General features: G+C 46.5%; 1 protein-coding gene across 1 annotated transcript in view; it reads left to right on the top strand.

Annotated features, from left to right (window-relative positions):
• LOC119953524 ((E3-independent) E2 ubiquitin-conjugating enzyme UBE2O-like) overlaps nt 1-26,048 on the top strand; it is a 197,595-nt gene that overhangs the window by 103,384 nt on the left and 68,163 nt on the right. The window contains exons 7-8 of the mRNA XM_038777892.1: nt 1,748-1,891; nt 3,076-3,185. Coding sequence (XP_038633820.1) covers nt 1,748-1,891; nt 3,076-3,185 — 254 coding nt within the window. The remainder of the gene's footprint in view (nt 1-1,747; nt 1,892-3,075; nt 3,186-26,048) is intronic.

Genomic DNA, 26,048 nt, shown 5'->3' with positions numbered 1-26,048 from the left:
TTCAAGCGGCTATTGGATAGGTACTTGGATTAGGGTAGAATAATGGAGTGTAGGTTAACTTCTTAAGGGCAGCACGGTAGCATTGTGGATAGCACAATTGCTTCACAGCTCCAGGGTCCCAAGTTCGATTTCGACTTGGGTCACTGTCTGTGTGGAGTCTGCACATCCTCCCCGTGACTGCGTGGGTTTCCTCCGGGTACTCCGGTTTCCTCCCACAGTCCAAAGATGTGCAGGTTGGGTGGATTGGCCATGAAAAATTGTCCAAAATTCTATGATTAACCTAGGACAAAAGTTCGGCGCAACATCGTGGGCCGAAGGGCCTGTTCTGTGCTGTATTTCTCTGTCACTCCCAGAAAGGACCTCATCATAGCAGACACACTATCTAGATCAAGTCAGCACTGACCTTCTGAAAAAGAACCCCACCCAACCCACACTCTATGCTCCAGAACTAGCCATGCTCTTATAGTTAAGGAGTTCCAGTACAGTGACAACACTGGCAATATGGAAAATTGCCCAGGTTTCTGGTCCACAAAAAGCAGGACAAATCCATCCAGTCAATCATCGCCCGATCAGTTTACATTTGATCATCAGCAAATTGATGGAAGGGCTCATCAACAGTGCTAATAAGTGGCACTTGCTCAGCAGTAACCTGCTCATCGATGCTCAGTTTGAGTTTTCCCAGAGTAAATCGTCCCTTGACCTAATTAAATTTGTACAAATATGGACAAAATAGCTGAATGCCGGGAGAGAGACTACTCTTGGTATCAAAACAGCATTTGGCTGTGGTATCAATGAAGTCAATTGGAAGGGGGGGGGGGGGGGTCACTGGGCCAAAATCCTGCAACTCCTCAACAGCACTGTGGGTGTACCTATACCCACATGGATGCCGGTGGTTCAAGAAAGCAGCTTGTCAACCTTTCTGAAGGGCAATTAATAAGCAATAAATGCTGGCATTGCCAACCATGCTCAAATCCCATGAAAGAATAAATTTCAGTGCCCATGTGATGCTAGGTATGTAGCATCATGCGTCCCAAAGACTAGCGTATCATCTCAAACAGCATGTCCGTTCCACCGTTCGTAATGGCAAGGTACAGACTGCACCCAACCAGCCCGTACTTTCAAAACTCAAGTGTCCAACATTTAGATGTAATTCCGCGATTGCGTAATGTTTTCTAAATAATCTTCAGTGTACTAAGAATTACACTGACAACCAATGTAAGATTGTCAGTCCGGCTCGTAGTGTGGTGAATTTGCAAGTACTGGAAGCTACATATATTAATACACAAGACAAAAGAACATGGGCACATTGCGGCTGTTTCAGCTGAACAAAATAAGTGACAGTTATTCGCTGCTTCATTTGCCTTGAACATTCGGAGTCAAGCGGCCTGGTTTAAATTTCAAGCAATGCTTGGTAGTTGATTCACTCACCATCAAATGATGCATTCTCCATGGTAACACCTCTACCAATCAGAGTTCACTTACCAACACTCTGCACTCTCTTCTCATACAGTATAAAGTTGTTGCTTCCCTGACATTGGTATTCTTGCAAAATGAATAATGCCCCGTTCTTTCAGCAATACTAAAGAATAAATTCTTGAAGATATTTGTATTACAATCACATTTTAAATTTTGAAGCGGGAATTTATAGCTGTACACCTTATCTTTACTTTATCTGATTTCTGACAATACTACTGATGTCTCCCACAGATGGGTTGCTGTAATTTTCAGCTATATCTTTCTATTTTAGGGGCAGTTCTTTGATGAATCCTATGGGTTTTATCCAGGACAAATGTTGTTTGGAGCTGCTAAAGTTTTCTCAAATGTTCACTGGTTGTCTGGTGTGAGACCTGTGCTGAGCAAAAAGAGCAAGTTTAAAGCGGTGGTCGAAGAGGTAATTTTTATTCTTATAAAGCAAAGCTCACAGTACGGGTTTCAATTCAAAGTCTTGCTGTTTAATGTTCATGTTTATAACTATAGCTGCAGATGATTTAATTTGAATGGAAATCCATTTAATATCTCTATCTTGGGGGTGTCCCTGTGTGGCCATAGAGAGAACCCAATCCCAGGGGCAACTAGAGGAAATTGAATGAACAATAACACCTACAGGAATAAATGATCACTTCAGATTTGAAAGGAACTGGCTGGAAAACTTGGATCTGCTCCTACACTCATCCTAGTTAAACAGTGTGTGGTTCTTGCAATAATATATGACTTCTACGGCATTCTTATTTCAAAGACCCCAGGAAAGGCTCCAATTTGCAAAGCCTGTCATGTACTCCAGAAGTTCCTGCAGTTAATATTAGTCCTAAAATTACGCATACTAAGTCTAAAAGAAATGCAATGGGCGATGTTCCCCACATACAGACCAGCTGCACTTTCCATTACATGGGAGCTGCAGACGTTTAATACAAGACTGCCGCAGATTATTGGTGAGTCACTCTGGAGTCCGGGATTCAGCTGGGTAGGGGTTACAGTACTTGAATCCTGTTGCAGTATCAAAACTGGTTGACAGGTTGTGTTGGCACCTTTGAGATTTGTGCCCTGCTACAGTGGGAACTAAGCAGCAGCCAAACTGACTTTTCACTGAGTGTTAATTTTGGGCATCATCATGTTTGGTGCAGTGCTGGTTCCCTAATCAATTCTTCCATTTTATAACATTCTGTAAAGAATGCTAATCAGTTCTCTGGACTGAAATACTTGAAATACTTCCATGGCAGGAGCATTTAAGTATTTTCAGCATAAATAGGCCATTTGTCCCAACAGGTGTTCATGATCCATGAACCTCTTTTTATTCTACTTCTAAAGCCTTTGACATGTCCTTCAATTCCTTTCCCCTCACTTACTTAACCTGCTTCCCCTTAAATTCATCTGTGCTGTTCACTTCAACCACTTCTTCACCTGATGAATTCCAGAGTATCAATACTCTATAGTTAAAGTTTCTCCCACATTCCCTTAGATTTGTTAATGTCTGATTTTTATATTAATGGCTCCTAGATCTGGTCTCATTTTATTTGATGTACTAAGAAATGAGGCCCATGTAGCCCAAGTGACCTGGTGTATTTTTGTTTGTTTTAGGTGCAAGTGGTTGAGCTTAGAGTTTCCTGGATAACAAAGAGTTTTTGTCTCGGTGGAAGTGAGAGTGTTTATCCTCCATCTCCAGTCATTACACAGGAGAATTTGCCCAGGTATGGTGGCAGTTTTTTAAGTTTGCTTTTCAAAGATTTGTAGGTGGAAGTTGAGCTGAGGTGGATAGAATTATGTAGTATTCCAAGTTCTTGTTCTATATTCTGCAATCGAACATTATAGAACAAAACTGCATAAGAGGAAGCTGTTGGGCCCAATATGCCTGTGCTGTCTGAAAGCTATCCACTTAACGCTGCCTGTGTGCCGCCCCGCTGCCCGTGCGCCGCCCCGCTGCCCGTGTGCCACCCCGCTGCCCGTGCGCCGCCCCGCTGCCCGTGCGCCGCCCCGCTGCCCGTGCGCCGCCCCGCTGCCCGTGTGCCGCCCCGCTGCCCGTGTGCCGCCCCGCTGCCCGTGTGCCGCCCCGCTGCCCGTGCGCCGCCCCGCTGCCCGTGCGCCGCCCCGCTGCCCGTGCGCCGCCCCGCTGCCCGTGCGCCGCCCCGCTGCCCGTGTGCCACCCCGCTGCCCGTGTGCCACCCCGCTGCCCGTGTGCCACCCCGCTGCCCGTGTGCCACCCCGCTGCCCGTGTGCCGCCCCGCTGCCCGTGTGCCGCCCCGCTGCCCGTGTGCCACCCCGCTGCCCGTGTGCCGCCCCGCTGCCCCGTGTGCCGCCCCGCTGCCCGTGTGCCGCCCCGCTGCCCGTGTGCCGCCCCGCTGCCCGTGTGCCGCCCCGCTGCCCGTGTGCCGCCCCGCTGCCCGTGTGCCGCCCCGCTGCCCGTGTGCCGCCCCGCTGCCCGTGTGCCGCCCCGCTGCCCGTGTGCCGCCCCGCTGCCCGTGTGCCGCCCCGCTGCCCGTGTGCCGCCCCGCTGCCCGTGTGCCGCCCCGCTGCCCGTGTGCCGCCCCGCTGCCCGTGTGCCGCCCCGCTGCCCGTGTGCCGCCCCGCTGCCCGTGTGCCGCCCCGCTGCCCGTGTGCCGCCCCGCTGCCCGTGTGCCGCCCCGCTGCCCGTGTGCCGCCCCGCTGCCCGTGTGCCGCCCCGCTGCCCGTGTGCCGCCCCGCTGCCCGTGTGCCGCCCCGCTGCCCGTGTGCCGCCCCGCTGCCCGTGTGCCGCCCCGCTGCCCGTGTGCCGCCCCGCTGCCCGTGTGCCGCCCCGCTGCCCGTGTGCCGCCCCGCTGCCCGTGTGCCGCCCCGCTGCCCGTGTGCCGCCCCGCTGCCCGTGTGCCGCCCCGCTGCCCGTGTGCCGCCCCGCTGCCCGTGTGCCGCCCGCTGCCCGTGTGCCGCCCCGCTGCCCGTGTGCCGCCCCGCTGCCCGTGTGCCGCCCCGCTGCCCGTGTGCCGCCCCGCTGCCCGTGTGCCGCCCCGCTGCCCGTGTGCCGCCCCGCTGCCCGTGTGCCGCCCCGCTGCCCGTGTGCCGCCCCGCTGCCCGTGTGCCGCCCCGCTGCCCGTGTGCCGCCCCGCTGCCCGTGTGCCGCCCCCGCTGCCCGTGTGCCGCCCCCGCTGCCCGTGTGCCGCCCCGCTGCCCGTGTGCCGCCCCGCTGCCCGTGTGCCGCCCCGCTGCCCGTGTGCCGCCCCGCTGCCCGTGTGCCGCCCCGCTGCCCGTGTGCCGCCCGCTGCCCGTGTGCCGCCCCGCTGCCCGTGTGCCGCCCGTGTGCCGCCCCGCTGCCCGTGCGCCGCCCCGCTGCCCGTGGGCCGCCCCGCTGCCCGTGCGCCGCCCCGCTGCCCGTGCGCCGCCCCGCTGCCCGTGCGCCGCCCCGCTGCCCGTGCGCCGCCCCGCTGCCCGTGTGCCGCCCCGCTGCCCGTGTGCCGCCCCGCTGCCCGTGTGCCGCCCCGCTGCCCGTTGTGCCGCCCCGCTGCCCGTGTGCCGCCCCGCTGCCCGTGTGCCGCCCCGCTGCCCGTGTGCCGCCCCGCTGCCCGTGTGCCGCCCCGCTGCCCGTGTGCCGCCCCGCTGCCCGTGTGCCGCCCGCTGCCCGTGTGCCGCCCCGCTGCCCGTGTGCCGCCCCGCTGCCCGTGTGCCGCCCCGCTGCCCGTGTGCCGCCCCGCTGCCCGTGTGCCGCCCCGCTGCCCGTGTGCCGCCCCGCTGCCCGTGTGCTGCCCGTGTGCCGCCCCGCTGCCCGTGTGCCGCCCCGCTGCCCGTTCTCCCCCCCCCCCCCCCCGCCGGCTGCCCGTTCTCCCCCCCCCCCCAAGCCGGCTGCCCGTTCTCCCCCCCCCCCCCCCAAGCCGGCTGCCCGTTCTCCCCCTCCCCCCCCAGCCGGCTGCCCGTTCTCCCCCTCCCCCCCCAGCCGGCTGCCCGTTCCCCCCCCCCCCAGCCGGCTGCCCGTTCCCCCCCCCCCCAGCCGGCTGCCCGTTCCCCAATAACCCTGCAAGTTGTTGTTTATTTATGTAATTTCCTTTTGATGGTGACTAGTGAATTTGTTTGCACTAACATTTCTGGCAGTGCTTCCAAAACACAACATTAAGGGTGGCACGGTAGCACAGTGGTTATCACAGTTGCTTCACAGCTCCAGGGTCCCAGGTTCGATTTCCGGCTTGGCTCACTGTCTGTGTGGACGTTCTCCCCATGGCTGCGTGGGTTTCCTCCGGTTTCCTCCTACAGTCCAAAGATGTGTAGGTTAGGTGGATTGACCATGCTAAATTGCCCTTGGGTTAGGTGGGGTTATGGGGATAGGGTGGAGGTGTGGGCATAGGTGGGGTGCTCTTTTCAAGAGCTGGTGCAGACTCGATTGGCTGAATGGTCTTCTGCACTGTAAATTCTATGATAAGGCCAGGAAGACATTCAGCCCATTGAGTCTCTTCTACCGCTCCATTAAATCGTGGCTGACCTGGACCTCAACTTCATTTACCCATCTTCGGTCCTTTTTCCAAAATATTCTTGGCTAACAAATCTCCATCTTGCACACTCTTGAAAGCTCCAATTGACCAGCAGCATCCACAGGCTTTTGGGACGAGAGTCTCAAGATTTACATTACCTTTTACTTGAAAAAGTGTTCATTCATTTGCGTCTTAAATGACACAGCTCTAATTCATGCTCCCTTCTTAATTTCCCTACCAGAAAAATTAGCTTCTCTGTAACTACCCTGTTAAATCTTTTAGCAATTTAAATAGCTCACCCCTAAGTCTTTTTGTGAGAGTTAAATAAAGCCAGATTGATGCATTGTGCCCTGGCAGTTTAATTGTCTTGTCTCCCTATAATGGGAAGGCAGGCACAAATCCTAGTGACATACATAGATACATAGAAGATAGGAGCAGGAGGAGGCCTTTTGGCCCTTCGAGCCTGCTCCGCCATTCATCACGATCATGACTGATCCTCCAACTCAATAGCCTAATCTGCTTTCTCCCCATAGCCTTTGATCCAATTCTCCCCAAGTGCGATATCCAGCCGCCTCTTGAATATATTCAAAGTTTTAGCATCAACTACTTCCTGTGGTAATGAATTCCACAGGCTCACCACTCTTTGGATGAAGAAATGTCTCCTCATCTCTGTCCGAAATGGTTTACCCTCAGTCCTCAGAATGTGACCCCTGGTTGTGGACACACCCATCATTGGTAACATCTTCCCTGCATCTACCCTGTCCAGTCTTGTTAGAATTTTATGAGTCTCTATGAAATCCCCCCCTTATTCTTCTGAACTCCAGCGAGAACAATCCCAACCTCGTCAATCACATGCACCGTGATCCATGTCATGTAAAAGAAGTCAATAATTTTCAAAGTGCAAGTGTTGTAGCAAATGACCACAAATGAAACGGTAACTGGGTGAGACTTTAAACTAATCAGCAAGGTTTAAAAAGGTGATATCAGTGTTTGTTTAGGTCTGCACAACCACAGAATGACAATAACTTGCTTTTATATGGCACCATTAACATAGTGAAATGTCCCAAGGTGCTTCACAGGAACACCAAACAAAATTTGACATTGGGACTGGTGGCTAGAAGTTTGGGTGAAGAGGTGGATTTTTAGCCTGTCTTAAAGGAGAAAAGTGGTGGAAGGGTTCAGGGAGGGAATTACAGAGTTTACGACCTTGGCAACTGAAATTATGGCACCAACGATGGAGCAGTCAAAATTGGCAAAGCATAGGCCAGATTTGGAGAAGTGCTGAGATCTCATTGGATTGTAGACTGAAAGGGTTGCAACAATGGCGAGAGGAAGGCTCTGGAGCAATTTCAAAACTAAGGTGAGAGTTTTAAAATCAAGGTGTTGCTTAACCAAGTCGGTGAGTCCAGGTGTAATGAGTGAAGCAGCATTGCTTGTAAGTGGATCATTCAGGATATCTCAGCTGAAGCCCCAGGGGAAGCTACGTGTCACGTGCAATACTTCATAATTGCAGCAGGATAAGTAATTAATTCACAAGTTTCCATATGGCCATCCTGGAAATGAAACTGACATATTAGGTGTCCACACAACAGTGATATGAAAATTATTGAGTTGACAATCTTTGTTCTCTTCTGTCTCTATATTGCAGGGTGGATTAAAGAGTTGATCTGTGACCACAGTGCTTGCTGAGCACTAATGCCAAATCTTAATCTGACCATGAGGATTTGCCCTTGCTATTCAAAGTTAGGTGTTTTCTTCCCACAGAGTGATTTTCAGAATTAGCATTGTACAATCCCACTTTGCATGTCAAGTTTCATGAAACCCTTGTACGAACATTTTGCTAACCCTCACATAAGTCTTCATGGCAAAATAATTTTCTAATTGGCAGGCAGATTAGTTGTTGAAGAATCATTATAGCATCTCAAAAAAAGAAATTTGAGAATCATGTGCACATTTCCTGTACAAAAATCCAAGATGGCGCCGGGGTGTGGCGACTCTCTGTGAGCCCTCCCAAACAGATCCTCTTTTTACGGCTCTTATAATCATACACCCTATTATGTATTTTCTATTCATGCGCTAAATGATCTGTTTGAGCTGTTCGCAGAAAAATACTTTTCACTGTACCTCGGTACATGTGACAATAAACAAATCCAACAGTACCTGGTTCCTGTTGTCATGTACTTTTATAATGTTTTGACAATATAAAGATGAGACATTTCCTCAATAAATGGGAGCAGCACAGTGGTTAGCACTGCTGCCTCACAGCGCCATGGACCCGGGTTTGATTTCAGCCTTGGATGACTGTGGAGTTTGTATGTTCTCCCTGTGGCTGCATGGGTTTCCTCCATCTGCACCGGTTTGACCATGCTAAAGGATTGTCCCTTAGTGTCCAAAGATGTGCAGGTAGGTGAGGTTATAGGTGTAGGGTGGGGGTGTAGGTCTAAATAAGGGGCTTTTTCAGAGGGTCAGTGCATACTTGATGGATTGAATGGCCTTCTATACTGTAGGGCTCCTGTTAGTCTTTGTTGATGAACCCATTAAATCACTGTCTTTTATCTTGCCATTTTTTCAGTATCTGAATGTATAATTTTTAAAATAAGGCTCTAAATAAAATAAAAAAGGACTGCATATTTTGCAATAGCTTGTTTACATTTGCCCACTGACTTGGCTTCTGTCTTTTAACAACTTAAATTTGACTTGATTTTGAATAATATGTATTGCCTCAAGTTATGGAATTTCTCGCTATATTTGTTCATTCTGCCGATGTTCATAGGCTAATGGAATGGGCAGACAAGTGGAAATTTAATGAAGGGAAGAGTGAAGTGATTCATTTTCATAGGACAAACTTGGAGAGACAATATAGAATAAAGGATCCAATTCTGAACCGAGTGCAGGAGCTGAAGGACCTGTGTTCACGTGTATAAATCATTGAAGGCGGCAGAACAGGTTGAGAGAAAAAGCAAGAAACTTGTGTTAAACCTGTACAAGAGCACTGGTTCGGTCTCGTGGATTAATACATTCAGTTCTGGGTGTTATACTTTAGGAATAATGTGAGGGCATAGAGAGTACAGAAAAGTTGGTGGTGGAGGCAGAGACCTGAAACTCTTCTTTAAAAAGTAGCTAGATCTGCACGTTAAGTGCTCTAAGCTACAGGGCTATGGCCTCGGTGCAGGAAGGTGAGATTAGAAAGGGCACCTGGGTGTCCTTGGGCTGGCATGGACCAGATGGGTCAAATTGCCTCCTGTGCTATAACTTTTCTATGGTTCTAATAAACATTTTGGGAATAATTTCAGGAAAGAAGTTCAGATCCGGAGATACTTGGGAAAGTTTGGACTCTACTCCTTGAAGAGAAAGTTGAGAGGAGGTTTTATAGAACCATATAGAACATAGAACAGCACAGAACAGGCCCTTCGGTCCTCGATGTTGTGCCGAGCATTGTCCGAAACCAAGATCAAGCTATCCCACTCCCTTCTGGTGTGCTCCATGTGCCTATCCAATAACCACTTGAAAGTTCCCAAAATGTCTGACTCCGCTATCACAGCAGGCAGTCCATTCCACACCCCAACCACTCTGAGTAAAGAACCTACCTCGGATACCCCTCCTATATCTCCCACCCTGAATTTTATAGTTATACCCCCTTGTAACAGCTACATCCACCCGAGGAAATAGTCTCTGAACGTCAACTCTATCTATCCCCCTCATCATCTTATAAACCTCTATTAAGTTGCGCCTCATCCTCCTCTGCTCCGAAGAGAAAAGCCCTAGCTCCCTCAACCTTTCCTCATAAGACCTATCCTGCAAACCAGGCAGCATCCTGGTAAATCTTGGTGTCATCAGCAAATTTACTGACCCATCCTTCAGCCCCCTCCTCCAAGTCACCCTTTCCAATGCTTCCACATCCTTCCTATAATGAGGTGACCAGAACTGCACACAATACTCCAAATGTTGTCTCACCAGGGTCATGTATAGTTGCAGCATAACCCCACGGCACTTAAACTCAAGCCCCCTGTTAATAAATGCTAACACACTATAAGCCTTCTTCACGGCTCTATCCACTTGAGTGACAACCTTCAAAGATCTATGGACATGAACCCCAAGATCTCTCTGTTCCTCCACATTCCTCAGAACCCTGCCGTTGACCCTGTAATCCGCATTCAAATTTTTTCTACCAAGGTGAATCACCTCGCATTTATCAGGGTTAAACTCCATCTGCCATTTTTCAGCCCAGCTCTGCATCCTATCAATGTCTCTTTGCAGCCTACAACAGCCCTCCACCTCATCCACTACTCCACCAATCTTGGTGTCATCAGCAAATTTACTGACCCATCCTTCAGCCCCCCTCCTCCAAGTCATTGATAAAAATCACAAATAGCAGAGGACCCAGCACTGATCCCTGTGGTACACCGCTGGTAACTGGTCTCCAGTCTGAAAATTTTCCATCTACCACCACCCTCTGTCTTCTATGTGATAGCCAGTTACTTATCCAATTGGCCAAATTTCCCTCTATCCCACACATCCTTACTTTCTTCATGAGCTGACCATGGGGAACCTTATCAAACGCCTTACTAAAATCCATGTATACGACATCAACTGCTCTACCTTCATCTACACACTTAGTTACCTCCTCAAAGAATTCGATCAAATTTGTGAGGCAAGACTTACCCTTCACCAATCCGTGTTGGCTATCCCGGATTAAGCTGCATCTTTCCAAATGGTCATAAATCCTATCCTTCAGGACCTTTTCCATTAACTTACCGACCACAGAAGAGTTATTCAAATTCATGAGGGTCGAGACAGTAGATCAGAAAAACTGTTCCCATTGGATGAAGAGCAAGAATGCATAGATTTAAGGTGATTGACAAAAGAAGGAATGGTGATGTGAGGAAATGGTTTTTCGCACAGCAAGTGGTTGGGATCTGGGATGCCTGAGTGCGTTGAAGGCAGGTTCAATTAAGGCATTCGAGGAGGAATTGGATTGTTATCTGCAAAGGAAGAATATGCAGGGTTGTGAGAAGGCAGGAGAGTCGCATTGGGCAAATTGTTCGTACTGAGAGCTGGCGTAGACATAATGGACTAAATGGCCACCTCTTATGCTGTAACAATTCTGTGTAGTTTGTAAAGTTTCCTTGAATGCATTTCAATTTAGTGAGGTGAGAGATACTACAGTTGACATCAAGGAACCATCTTATTGGGTATGACCTCAAAGTAGCCCTGGAAAATAATGGGGCTTTGGGGGAGAGGGGTGGGGGGCTAGTTCTTGGAGGACAATCATCACATCCCTAGGATATCACAGTAGGAATTGTTCAGGGCAGTGTATGAGGCCAAGGGCCCAATCATCTTCAGCTGCTTCATCAATGATCTTCCCTCAGTCATAAGGTTAGAAGTGCGGATTATGCATAATGTGTAGTTTCATTTGAGGTTCCTCATACTGGAGTCCAAACCCATGTGCAGCCCGGTTATACAAGTCACAATCAGGCCAGTCACTCCAACCAGTCCAAGCCAGTATTTATGCTCTGCTAAGTATCCTCCCATCTTTCCTCATCTAAATTTAGCACTGCAACCCTCTCCTTCTCCCTCTTGCCTTTGCCTAACTTCACCGTTGATGTATCTATACTACTTGCTTCAGCCACTCTGCGGTAGTGAGTTTCACATTTCACCCTTCTTTGGGTAACATGGTTTCTTCTCAATTCCCCATATGATTTCTGGGTGACTGCCTTTTATTGTTGTCCTCTAGTTATGCTCGTCCCCAAAAGGTGAAACATTCCCTCTGTATCCAACTACCAAGTGTTTTCAAAGAAGAAGAGAACAAAGAAAATTACAGCACAGGAACAGGCCCTTCGGCCCTCCAAGCCTGTGCCGATCCAGATCCTCTATCTGAAACTGTCGTCTATTTTCTAAGGATCTGTATCCCTCTGCTCCCTGTCCATTCATGTATCTGTCTAGATACATCTTAAATGACGCTATCGTGCCCGCCTCTACAACCTCCGCCGGCAATGCGTTCCAGGCACCCACCACCCTCTGCGTAAAGAACTTTCCACGCATATCTCCCTTAAACTTTTCCCGTCTCACCTTGAACTCGTGACCCCTAGTAATTGAGTCCCCCTCTGGGGGGGGGGGGGGGGGAAAGGCTTGTTGCTATCCACCCTGCCTATACCTCTCATGATTTTGTAGACCTCAATGAAGTACCCCTCAACCTCCGTCTTTCTAATGAAAATAATCGTAATCTACTCAACCTCTCTTCATAGCTAGTGTCCTCCATACCAGGCAACATCCTGGTGAACTTCCCCTGCACCTTCTCCAAAGCATCCACATCCTTTTGGTAATGTGGCGACCAGAACTGTACGCAGTATTCCAAATGTGGCCGAACCAAAGTCTTATACAACTGTAACATGACCTGCCAACTCTTGTACTCAATACCCCTTCTGATGAAGAAAAGCATGCCGTATGCCTTCTTGACCACTCTATCAACCTGCACAGTCACCTTCAGGGTACAATGGACCTGAACACCCATATCTCAATTTTCCCCAGGGCTTTTTCTTTTACCGTATAATTCGCTTTTGAATTTGATCTTCCAAAATGCATCACCTCGCATTTGCCCCGATTGAACTCCATCTGCCATTTCTCCGCCCAACTCCTCAATCTATCTATATTCTGCTGTATTCTCTGACGGTTCCCTTCACTATCTGCTACTCCACCAATCTTAGTGTCATCTGCAAACTTCCTAATCAGCCCACCTATATCTTTCTCCAGATCATTTATGTATATCACAAACAACAGTGGTCCCAGCACGGCTCCCTGTGGAACACCACTGGTTACAGTTCTCCATTTTGAGAAACCCCCTTCCACTACTACTCTGTCTCCCGTTGCCCAGCCAGTTCTTTATCCATCTAGCGATGAGACTTCACTTTCTCCATCAGCCGACCATGGGGAACCTTATGAAATGCCTTACTGAAGTCCATGTATATGACTGCTACAGCCCTTCCCTCATCAATCAACTTTGTCACTTCCTCAAAGAATTCTATTATCAAGTTGGTAAGACATGACCTTCCCTGCACAAAACCATGCTGCCTATCACTGATAAGCCCATTTTCTTCCAAATGTGACCTTTCTTAAACTAGGGGACAACATTAGCAATTCTCCAGTCCTCCGGTACCTCACCCGTGTTCAAGGATGCTGCAAAGATATCTTTTAAGGCCCCAGCTATTTCCCCCCCTCACTTCCCTCAGTAACCTGGTATAGATCCCATCTGGACCTGGGGACTTGTCCACCTTAATGCCTTTTTAGAATACCCAATGCATCCTCCCTCCTTATGCCAGCTTGACCTGGAGTAATCAAACATCTATCCCTAACCTCAGCATCCGTCATGCCCCTCTCCTCGGTGAATACCGATGCAAAGTACTCGTTAAGATGCTCACCCATTTTCTCTGACTCCACGCATAACTTTCCTCCTTTGTCCTTGAGTGGGCCAACCCTTCTCTAGTTACCCTCTTGTTCCTTGTATATGAATAAAAGGCGTTGGTATTTTCCTTAACCCTGTTTGCTAAAGATGTTTCATTACCCCTTTTAGCCCTCTTGATTCCTCGTTTCAGATTGGTCCTACATACCCGATATTCTTCCAAAGCTTCATCAGTCTTCAGTTGCCTTGACCTTATGGAAGGCCTCCTTTTTCCTCTTCGCTAGTGTCACAATTTCACCTGTCTTCCATGGTTTCCTAATCTTGCCATTTCTATCCCTCATTTTCACAGGGACATGTCTGTCCTGCACTCTAATCAACCTCTCTTTAAAAGCCTCCCAGATATCAAATGTGAATTTACCTTTAAACAGCTGCTCCCAATCCACATTCCCCAGCTCCTGCCGAATTTTGGTATAGTTGGCCTTCCCCCAATTTAGCACACTTCCTTTAGGACCACTCTGGTCTTTGTCGATGAGTATTCTCAAACTTACAGAATTGTGATCCGTATTCCAAAAGTAATCCCCGACTGAAACTTCAACCACCTGGCTGGGCTCATTCCCCAACACCAGGTCCAGTATGGCCCCTTCCCGAGTTGGACTATTTACATACTACTCTAGCAAACCCTCCTGGGTGCTCTTTACAAATTTTGCTCCACGTAGACCTCTGACACTAAGTGTGTCCCGGTCAATGTTGGGGAAAATGAAAATCTCCTATCACCACCACCCTGTTGCTCCTATATGTTTCCATAATCTATTTGTACCTCTATCTCATGCTCGCTGTTGGGAGGTCTGTAGTACAGCCCCAACGTTGTTACCGCACCCTTCCTATTTCTGAGCTCTTGCCCATATCGCTTCACTGCTCGAGTCCTCCATGGTGCCCTACTTCAGCACAGCTGTGATATCCTCTCTGACCAGTAATGCAACTCCTCCACCCCTTTTACTTCCCTCTCTATCCCACCTGAAGCATCGATATCCTGGGATATTTAGTTGCCAATCATGCCCTTCCCGCAACCAAGTCTCAGTAAAGCAATAACATCATGCTCCCAGGTACTAATCCAAGCCCTAAATTCATCTGCCTTACCTGCTACACTTCTCACATTAGAACAAATGCATTTCAGACCACCTGTCCCTTTGCGTTCATCATCTGCTCCCTGCCTACTTTTCCTTTAGTCACGCTGACTTCACGATCTAGTTCCTTGCAGGCTTTAGTTACTACCTCCTTACTGTCCACTAACCTCATTTGGTTCCCATCCCCCTGCCAGATTAATTTAAACCCTCCCCAACAGCGTTAGCAAAACCCCCCTCAAGGACTTTGGTTCCAGTCCAGCCCAGGTGTAGACCGTCCAATGTGTAGTAGTCCCACCTCCCCCAGAACCGGTCCCAATGTCCCAAAAATCTGAACCCCCTCCCTCCTGCACCATCTCTCAAGCTACGCATTCATCCTGCCTATTCTTTCATTTCTACTCTGACTACCACGTGGCACTGGTAGCAATCCTGAGATTACTACCCCTGAGGTCAGACTTTTAAACTTGGCTCCTAACTCCCTAAATTCTGCTTGTGGGCAGCACGGTAGCATAGTGGTTAGCACAATTGCTTCACAGCTCCAGGGTCCCAGGTTTGATTTCCGACTTGATCACTGTCTGTGCGGAGTCTGCACGTTCTTCCCGTGTGTGCGTGGGTTTCCTCCGGGTGTTCCAGTTTCCTCCCACAGTCCAAAGATGTGCATGTTAGGTGGATTGGCCATGCCAAATTGCCCTTGGTGTCCAAAATTGCCCTTCGTGTTGGGTGGGGTTACTGGGTTACAGGTGGAGGTGTGGGCTTGGGTAGGGTGCTCTTTCCAAGAGCCAGTGCAGACTCGATGGGCCAAATGGCCTCCTTCTGCACTGTAAATTCTATGAAATTGGTGGTTGTAGGACCTCATCCCGTTTTTTACCTATGTCATTGGTGCCCACATGAACCACGACAACTGGCTGTTCACCCTCCCCCTTCATAATGTTCTGCAGCCGATCTGAGACATCCCTGACCCGTGCACCTGTCACTTAACTGTCACTTGACAATAGCTCCTCCACAAAACTACCTTCTGGATAAAGTGACTGCAATGCACCGATGCAAATTTTCCCCGCAACAGCCAATCAGCGGCTCCGCTCTGCTGCCCTCTGCTGGATGCTTGCCTTCAATTGAACACGGGGCGTGTCTTGCTCAGGTACACCTTCTGGATAAAGTGACCACAATGTACTGATGCAAATTTTCCCTGCAACAGCCAATCAGCAGCTCCGCTCTACTGCCCTCTGCATAACTTTAAATACCTCTGTCAGGTCACCCTTCAGCCACCTTCTTTGGGAGAAAGTAGACCAAGCCTGCCGATCCTTTTCTAATACGTATACCCTTGAATTTCTGATATCTACCTTGTAAATCTTTTCAGCCCCCTCTCCAGTGACTATATACTTTTCTAAAATGGCACCAGAACTGCGCACAATATTCTGTGTGGTCTAATCAAGGTTTGATGTAAGTTTAGCTAACTTCCCTACATTCAGTTCTATTCCTCTGGAAATATAGCCGAATGTTTGTTTGCTTTACGGTTTTGCTAACCTGTGGTGCAAATTTTAGTGATTGGTGCATTTGTACTCTGATCTTTTTGTCAGTGTGCCCCACTCCAGAAAGACCGAGACAACATTTGGACTTGGGCTGATAAGTGGCAAGTGATATTCATGCTAGGCAAGCAGCAGACAGTGGCTGTTCCACTGTGGGAGAGTCATAATCACCTCGGTCAACAACTTTCCATCACTGAATCTCTCAACATCCTAGAGGTCACCATTGACCAGAAACCTATCTGGACCAGCCCAATAATACTATGGTTATAAGAATAGGTCATTCTGCAGTGAGCTCATCTTTTGACTCTCTAAAGCCAGGCTGCCATCTATTTTAATTTATTCAAGGAAAGTAGGCATCGCAGGCTGTGCCAGCATTTATTGCCCATCTCTAATTGCCGATAAAGGAGTTGTTAAGAGTCTACCACATTGCTGTGGGTTTGGAGTCACATGTAGGCCAGACCAAGCAAGGTGCTGCCGATTCCTTCTCTAAAGGACATTAGTAAACCAGATGGGTTTTTACGACAATCGTTTTATGGTCATCATTAGACTTTTAATTCCAGATTTTCATTGAATTCAAGTTTCACATCTGCAACGGTGGGATTTGAACCTGGGTCCTCAGAGCATTACTCTTGGTCTCTGGTTTACTAGTCCAGTGACAAGACCACTCTGCCACTGCCTCCCATTTGCTAGACATGAGCCAGGAATGTGTTGAAATACTTTTCATTTGCCTTGATGAATGCAGCTCTAATAATCTCAACATCATCCAGGAAAAAGCAGCAGCCCATACACTTTGCTTATTTGGTATCTGAATTTTACTCCGTCATCAAACTGTGGTTTGCAGTGTGTACTTTCTACAAGATGCATTGCAACAACTTGAAAATCCTTCTTTGACAGCATTTTCCAAACCTGCAACCTTTATCACTAGCAGACAAAAGAAGCAGGTGCATGTGAATACCACAACCTGTTCGATCTCTTCCAAATCCTGCACCACTGTAACTTGGACTTGTATCGCTGTTTCTTCATAGTCACTTGGTCAAAATCTTGGAACTCCCCACCTGATAGCACTCTGGATATATCTGCACCACAAGTACAGCAGCAGTTTAAGCTGGTGGCTCACAACCACCTTCTTGAGGGCAATTAAGAATTGGTACTAAATGCTGGTTTGGCCAGTGAAGTTCACATCCCGTGAATAAATGAAACAAAAACCAGTTGAAGCACATGGGAATATCCCTTCATCTCGGAAAAGTTTGAGAATTTTATTCAAAGGCTTTGTATAAATTGATTAGTGGTTTCAAGGAGGATGGATCTCCTCTTTGATTGAAAGGCTGAAGGGAATAATGGATTTTTCTTCACTTATTGTGTTTGGGTGGAAACATGACCAACTAAACTGATTGCTCATCTTTTGTACAGCAAGAAGTCTTACAATACCAGGTTAAAGTCCAACAGGTTTGTTTCAAACACTAGCTTTCATAAGAACATAAGAACTAGGAGCAGGAGTAGGCCATCTGGCCCCTCGAGCCTGCTCCGCCATTCAATTAGATCATGGCTGATCTTTTGTGGACTCAGCTCCACTTTCCGGCCCGAACACCATAGCCCTTTATCCCTTTATTCTTCAAAAAACTATCTATCTTTACCTTAAAAACATGTAATGAAGGAGCCTCAACTGCTTCACTGGGCAAGGAATTCCATAGATTCACAACCCTTTGGGTGAAGAAGTTCCTCCTAAACTCAGTCCTAAATCTACTTCCCCTTATTTTGAGGCTATGTCCCCTAGTTCTGCTGTCACCCGCCAGTGGAAACAACCTGCCCGCATCTATCCTATCTATTCCCTTCATAATTTTAAATGTTTCTATAAGATCCCCCCTCATCCTTCTAAATTCCAACGAGTACAGTCCCAGTCTACTCAACCTCTCCTCATAATCCAACCCCTTCAGTTCTGGGATTAACCTAGTGAATCTCCTCTGCACACCCTCCAGCGCCAGTACGTCCTTTCTCAAGTAAGGAGACCAAAACTGAACACAATACTCCAGGTGTGGCCGCACTAACACCGTATACAATTGCAACATAACCTCCCTAGTCTTAAACTCCATCCCTCTAGCAATGAAGGACAAAATTCCATTTGCCTTCTTAATCACCTGTTGCACTTGCAAACCAACCTTCTGTGACTCATGCACTAGCACACTCAAGTCTCTCTGAACAGCGGCATGCTTTAATATTTTATCGTTTAAATAATAATCCCGTTTGCTGTTATTCCTACCAAAATGGATAACCTCACATTTGTCAACATTGTATTCCATCTGCCAGACCCTAGCCCATTCACTTAACCTATCCAAATCCCTCTGCAGACTTCCAGTATCCTCTGCACTTTTCACTTTACCACTCATCTTAGTGTCATCTGCAAACTTGGACACATTGCCCTTGGTCCCCAACTCCAAATCATCTATGTAAATTGTGAACAATTGTGGGCCCAACACGGATCCCTGAGGGACACCACTAGCTACTGATTACCAACCAGAGAAACACCCATTTATCCCAACTCTTTGCTTTCTATTAATTAACCAATCCTCTATCCATTCTACTACTTTACCCTTAATGCCATGCAGCAACCTTTTGTGTGGCACCTTGTCAAAGGCTTTCTGGAAATCTAGATATACCACATCCATCGGCTCCCCGTTATCTACTGCACTGGTAATGTCCTCAAAAAATTCCACTAAATTAGTTAGGCATGACCTGCCCTTTACGAACCCATGCTGCGTCTGCCCAATGGGACATTTTTATCCAGATGCCTCGCAATTTCTTCCTTGATGATAGATTCCAGCATCTTCCCTACTACCGAAGTTAAGCTCACTGGCCTATAATTTCCTGCTTTCTGCCTACCTCTTTTTTTAAACAGTGACGTCACGTTTGCTAATTTCCAATCCACCGGGACCACCCCAGAGTCTGGTGAATTTTGGTAAATTATCACTAGTGCATCTGTAATTTCCCTAGCCATCTCTTTTAGCACTCTGGGATGCATTCCATCAGGGACAGGAGACTTGTCTACCTTTAGCCCCATTAGCTTGCCCATCACTCCCTCCTTAGTGATAACAATCCTCTCAAGGTCCTCACCTGTCATAGCCTCATTTCTATCAGTCGCTGGCATGTTATTTGTGTCTTCCACTGTGAAGACCGACCCAAAAAACCTGTTCAGGTCCTCAGCCATTTCCTCATTTCCCATTATTAAAACTCCCTTCTCATCCTCTAAAGGACCAATATTTACCTTAGCCACTCTTTTTTTGTCTCATATATTTGTAAAAACATTTACTGTCTGTTTTTATATTCTGAGCAAGTTTACTCTCATACTCTATCTTCCTCTTCTTTATAGCTTTTTAGTAGCTTTCTGTTGCCCCTAAAGATTTCCCAGTCCTCTAATCTCCCAGCAATCTTTGCCACTTTATATGCTTTTTCCTTCAATTTGATACTCTCCCTTATTTCCTTAGATATCCACGGTCGATTTTCCCTCTTTCTTCCGTCCTTCCTTTTTGTTGGTTTAAACCTTTGCTGAGCACTGTGAAAAATTGCTTGGAAGGTTCTCCACTGTTCCTCAACTGTTCCACCATAAAGTCTTAGCTCCCAGTCTACCTTAGCTAGTTCTTCTCTCATCCCCTTGTAATCTCCTTTGTTTAAACACAAAACACTAGTATTTGATTTTACTTTCTCACCCTCCATCTGTATTTTAAATTCCACCATATTGTGATCGCTCCTTCCGAGAGGATCCCTAACTATGAGATCATTAATCAATCCTGTCTCATTACACAGGACAAGATCTAGGACCGCTTGTTCCCTCGTAGGTTCCACTACATACTGTTCTAGGAAACTATCGCGGATACATTCTATAAACTCCTCCTCAAGGTTGCCTTGACCGACCTGGTTAAACCAATCGACATGTAGATTAAAATCCCCCATGATAACTGCTGTACCATTTCTACATGCATCACTTATTTCTTTGTTTATTGCCTGCCCCACCATATCGTTACTATTTGGTGGCCGATAGACTACTCCTATCAGTGACTTTTTCGCCTTACTATTCCTGATTTCCACCCAAATGGATTCAACCTTATCCTCCATAGCACCGATGTCACGATGTCATCCCTCACTATTGCCCGGATGTCATCCTTAAATAACAGAGCAACACCACCTCCCTTACCATCCACTCTGTCCTTCCGAATAGTTTGATACCCTCAGATATTTAACTCCCAGTCGTGACCATCCTTTAACCATGTTTCAGTAATGGCCACTAAATCATAGTCATTTACGATGATTTGTGCCATCAACTCATTTACTTTATTCCGAATACTACGAGCATTCAGGTAAAGTACACTTATGTTGGTTTTTTTACCTCTGTTTTGAATCTTAACATCTCCAGTTTTATTCCTTTTGTTATTACTGGGCCTATTCACTGAGCTCCCCTCAGTCACTGTACCTTGTACTGTCGCCCTTTCGGAGCACTGCTCCTTCCTTGGGTGACTCACCTGAGGAAGGAGCTGCGCTCCGAAAGCTCGTGTTTGAAACAAACCTGTTGGACTTTAACCTGGTGTTGTAAGACTTCTTACTGTGCTCACCCCAGTCCAATGCCGGCATCTCCACATCATCTTTTGTACCATTTTGGTTAACAAAATAAATTGCCCATAAACTTTAGATAGGATGTTAAGCTGTTGTGTGGGGTATCTTTTCTCCTGTTAATTTAAATTGCTTCAGTTGATGTGTCGCCTTGTGTCACACCCTAGTGTCGCTGAGCTGTCCAATCCCAGGTTTTTACCTCCAGCTGGTGTATTATTCTGAAGATCGAAACCTTAAAACTTGTATGCGTTTAATTTATCCTTAAAAATATTGCGAATATATTTTACAATTTTAAAATAATGGACAGATAATAAGAGGCATCAAATCAAAATCACTGGTGAGTAAAAATGACACTTGAACATGAGTCTGATATAATCATGCCCTATTTTTAATTTAAAAAAAACATTTCTCTATAGTCATGGCGACTCATACTTTGGGAGATAGGATGTTTTGATTTTTCTGTGTATTATCTGCACTTTCTCCAATTATAACCATGATGTGGAGATGCCGGCGTTGGACTGGGGTGAGCACAGTAAGAAGTCTTACAACACCAGGTTAAAGTCCAACAGGAGTTGGACTCCTGGATAACCTGGAGTTACCTCTCTCTCTGCATCTTTGATGATTTGATTGCCTGCAGGTGCTCGCATTCCGGGCATCTCTGACTGTGTCTATATAAACATTTCTGGAACAAGCCTTTCCATTCACCTGAAGAAGGAGCCGTGCTCCGAAAGCTCGTGTTTGAAACAAACCTGTTGGACTTTAACCTGGTGTTGTAAGACTTCTTACTGTGTCCAATTATAACACCATACATTTTCATGATATTCCTTCTATCATGCCTGTTCAAGGTTAAACTTTCCTATTTCTAATTGGCTGATAATTTCTGCAGCCTACCAGCCTGATGCTTTTAAATATCCATTCGGTGGTGGATTTGTATCACTAAGCTAAACCCAGCCTCTGGTTATTAACAGCACTTCAGTGCACTTGCAGCACAAGCACTTAAATGGAGCTGTGCTGGGAAAGAATCATTTGACTAATTGGAATGGAGAAGAATTCATTCTACTTACAATTTACTGAACAGAAATGCATGCAAGCAACAGGATATTCTACAAAATGCAGAAGAGACAATGGGACAGAATTCAGCTAGCAACTCCCACAGCTCTTTTCGACTTGGTAAGCTCAAACAAGAATACTATATTAGGTTTGTTCAAGGTGCTACACCTGTATTTCTCTATATTTCCAGGATAGCGCCACATCCATTGCTGCAAAACATTAGAGGAACTTGACAATGTTATATAGAGGTGTCATATCACCAGTCATAGAGCTGACTAGGTATTGTTCAGGACTCTCAACAGTCCCCAAACTAATGGTCAGCTCAGGCTTTGTGTAGATCTCATGCAATTAAACAAAACAGTCCAGAGAGAAATCCATCCGATGGGATCTGTGGATTACAGCTTGGCAAAACTTGCCAATGGTGACCTCTTTACCAAACGTGATGCCAGTAGCATTTTCTGGGGGCAAATACCTTGCAACCAAGAGCCCAGGCAATGAACTGCATTCTGTTTTACACTCCTCCCCTTCAGGATATCATCAGATCTCAGGATATACCAGTGAACCATATCAAACAATCTAGAAGGAAAGTGGAGAAATTTGTCAAATGGGTGACATACTTTTCATGGAGCCACAAAACAGGATCTTGATCACGAGTTTGAGAGGTTCTCAAAAGTGTTAAAAGAGACGGGCCTCACCTTAAATGAGAAATGTGTACTTGCAAAAGCTCATAAATTCTTGGAATGCATTATACAACATTAGGGCATAGAGGTAGACCCTCAAAAAACTAATGTGATCCATGTCTTTCACAACCAAAGTCTGTTACTAATGTCCAGAGTTCCGCGGATGGTCAGTCAGGTTGTCACATTTATTCCATGTTTAGTTCAATTATTGAACCTTCGCGACAAAGAGCCGACAGTGGTTCTGGGACATTGAACAAATCAATGCATTTCAGTGAATAAAGGAAAGCTCATCTCTTCGATCTGCTAGCGCATTATGATCTCTTTTTAAAAATAAATTTAGAATACCCAATTCAGTTTTTCCAATTAAGGGGCAATTTAGCGTGGCCAATTCACTTACCCGCACATCTTTGGGTTGTGGGAGCGAAACCCATGCAAACACGGGAAGAATGTACAAACTCCACACGGACAGTGACCCAGAGCCGGGATCGAACCTGGGACCTCGGTGCCGTGAGGCAGCAGCACTAACCTCTGCGCCACTGTGCTGTCCGCGCATTATGATCTCTGATTGCTCATTGTGGAGGCTATAGATAGGCCCTCTGGCCTTGGAGCTGTACTCATTCAAGTCCAAAAGGATGGTAACAGCCAGTCTGATTTGCTTCTAGGTCATTGACAAAAATGGAGAAATGTTACGTGACTGTAGAGAAAGAAGTATTGACGGTGACCTGGGCATCAGCGAGATTCTCAGTGATGGGACTATATTCCAAATTGAGGCAGACCATAAATCCACTCATCACCCTCTTGAACTCCACAAAGATGGTCAAAATTCCTCTGCTCATATATTTCAGACATAGACTGATATGTTACCCATATACAACCAGGGAAATCGCAGACTACAGCTAATGCATTATTCTGAACAATGCTTGATCACGTCGTTACTTCATGCTTGTTTCTGGGTTGGAAGCATTCCCATCAATCATATCAGATTACATGCTAGTCTGAGTGAAAGCCACAAGAAGTCAGGAAAGCACAGAAGAAAGATGTTGAGTGGACCCAGGTTATGAAGTTTTGCGGAGAAAGTTGGTCAATATACAGCCTGAATGACCAGCTCCTGCAAAAATAAATAAAGGAAACATCTAACGATAGTGGATGATCTTCTAGTATTCAACCATTGTCTGATAATACACAAAATTATGAAGGAGGAGATTCTTCATAGAATTCATGGTGGTCACTTGGAAATGGTTAAATGTAGAGCATTATGCACATCACTGTTTATGGTCACCTGCTGTAATATGTTGCAGGTGGCAAGGCAATTAAGATATCGTCATGTCATTACTTTGAACCCTTGTACAGTCTAGTTTCCCAGATAGGCCTTGGAAAAGATTGGGACAAGACTTCTTTGACTTTTGAGGAAAAGCATACCTTGTCACAGCGGATAATTATTCAAGGTGGTTACAAGCGACCAGGCTTGGAAATGAAAAATGAAATGAAAATCGCTTATTGTCACAAGTAGGCTTCAAATGAAGTTACTGTGAAAAGCCCCAAGTCACCACATTCTGGCGTGTGTTCGGGGAGGCTGGTACGGGAATTGAACGTGCTGCTGGCCTGTCTTGGTCTGCTTTCAAAGCCAGTGATTTAGCCCTGTGCTAAACCAGCCCCTCTGGGACTTCGCACTACAACGGCTGAGATGTAATGAGAGTTATTCAGGATATCATCTCCATGCATGTGTTTCTGGATAAAATTGTTTTGGGTAATGGGCCACAGTTTGTGAATGAATACTTCCAAAAAATTTACAGATAACAGTGGATCACTCTTGTTACTAATTCCCCATTCCATCCAGAGGCCATTGGAGACACTGAAAGAGATAAAAAATCATTAAAATGTTAATGACCAAGAATACTAACTGGAATTCAACCCTTCTAAAGTAGAGCTGCATCTTTTAACCAGCTATTCACTGGAAGAGCTGCATTTGTGTTGAGGCTGAAGGCACCAATTTCTTTGCAGCAGAACCTGCAATGCAATGTTACAGCAGGTGACCATGAAAGGATGAAGGATATGGAGAACAGCCTATGGAATAAACAGAAGAACTGGTATAATTCCAGGCAGAGTCAATACTTTAGCCCATTAGTACCAGATCAGAAAGTTTTTTAATTTTAGATCAAAGATCTGAAGGCACAGTCCTTAAACAAATTGAACAACCACGTTTCTGTCCCATCCACAATGTGAGGCACATTCAGAAGAAACAGGAAGACTCTGATCTTATTAGAACCTGCCAGATCATATGTATTTGATTACTGTTAGCTTTCGCATGATGCCCTGAAGACTACATCAATCAACTGCGCAATGCTGACCCACTCAATAGATCAGTTCAAGCCATCATCCACTCAATGGTGTCAACAAAAGCAGGGAGAGTTGCAAAGGCACCACAAAGGCATAACCTGTGACCTGTGGACTTTGGGAGAAAGTAGTGTAAATATAAATAGGTCAATAATGTGGGGTGGAGGGGAGATGTAGCATATGTTACTCGTTATGGTAATGAGGTAGTGCTGTGTGTCGTGCAACAGTGATATTAGCATGTGACGTGTGCTGGAGACTCTGTACAGCAGATGGAATAATCTCTACACAAGAGAGATGTGTTTCTCATTGTGCATACAGTGTAAGTAAAGTAGTTTTGAAGTAACCTACCTGAGCCAGTCCGGAGCTACACGTGTAGAGGAAAACCTTCCCAGTTTAGGTTGGGCCACAAGACAAACCACAAAACAATTATCACCTTGATATTGGCTTGGATGCTACTGGACTGCCTTTCCTGCTATTGGATTTGGAGAATCTTGCAAAGAACATAAGAACTAGGAGCAGGAGTAGGCCATCTGGCCCCTCAAGCCTGTTCCACCATTCAATGAGATCATGGCTGATCTTTTGTGGACTCAGCTCCACTTTCCGGCCCGAACACCATAACCCTTAATCCCTTTATTCTTCAAAAAACTATCTATCTTTACCTTAAAAACATGTAATGAAGGAGCCTCAACTGCTTCACTGGGCAAGGAATTCCATAGATTCACAACCCTTTGGGTGAAGAAGTTCTTCCTAAACTCAGTCCTAAATCTACTTCCCCTTATTTTGAGGCTATGTCCCCTAGTTCTGCTGTCACCTGCCAGTGGAAACAACCTGCCCGCATCTATCCTATCTATTCCCTTCATAATTTTATATGTTTCTATAAGATCCCCCCTCATCCTTCTAAATTCCAACGAGTACAGTCCCAGTCTACTCAACCTCTCCTCGTAATCCAACCCCTTCAGATCTGGGATTAACCTAGTGAATCTCCTCTGCACACCCTCCAGTGCCAGTACATCCTTTCTCAAGTAAGGAGACCAAAACTGAACACAATACTCCAGGTGTGGCCTCACTAACACCTTATACAATTGCAACATAACCTCCCTAGCCTTAAACTCCATCCCTCTAGCAATGAAGGACAAAATTCCATTTGCCTTCTTAATCACCTGTTGCACCTGTAAACCAACTTTCTGTAACTCATGCACTAGCACACCCAGGTCTCCCTGCACAGCGGCATGCTTTATCGTTTAAATAATAATTTTATCGTTTAAATAATAATCCTGTTTGTTGTTATTCCTACCAAAATGGATAACCTCACATTTGTCAACATTGTATTCCATCTGCCAGACCCTAGCCCATTCACTTAACCTATCCAAATCCCTCTGCAGACTTCCAGTATCCTTTGCACTTTTGCTTTACCACTC

The sequence above is a fragment of the Scyliorhinus canicula genome, chromosome 18 (assembly GCF_902713615.1).
Source record: "Scyliorhinus canicula chromosome 18, sScyCan1.1, whole genome shotgun sequence".
Taxonomy (NCBI): domain Eukaryota; kingdom Metazoa; phylum Chordata; class Chondrichthyes; order Carcharhiniformes; family Scyliorhinidae; genus Scyliorhinus; species Scyliorhinus canicula.
This window is presented reverse-complemented; position numbering and strand designations above follow the sequence as displayed.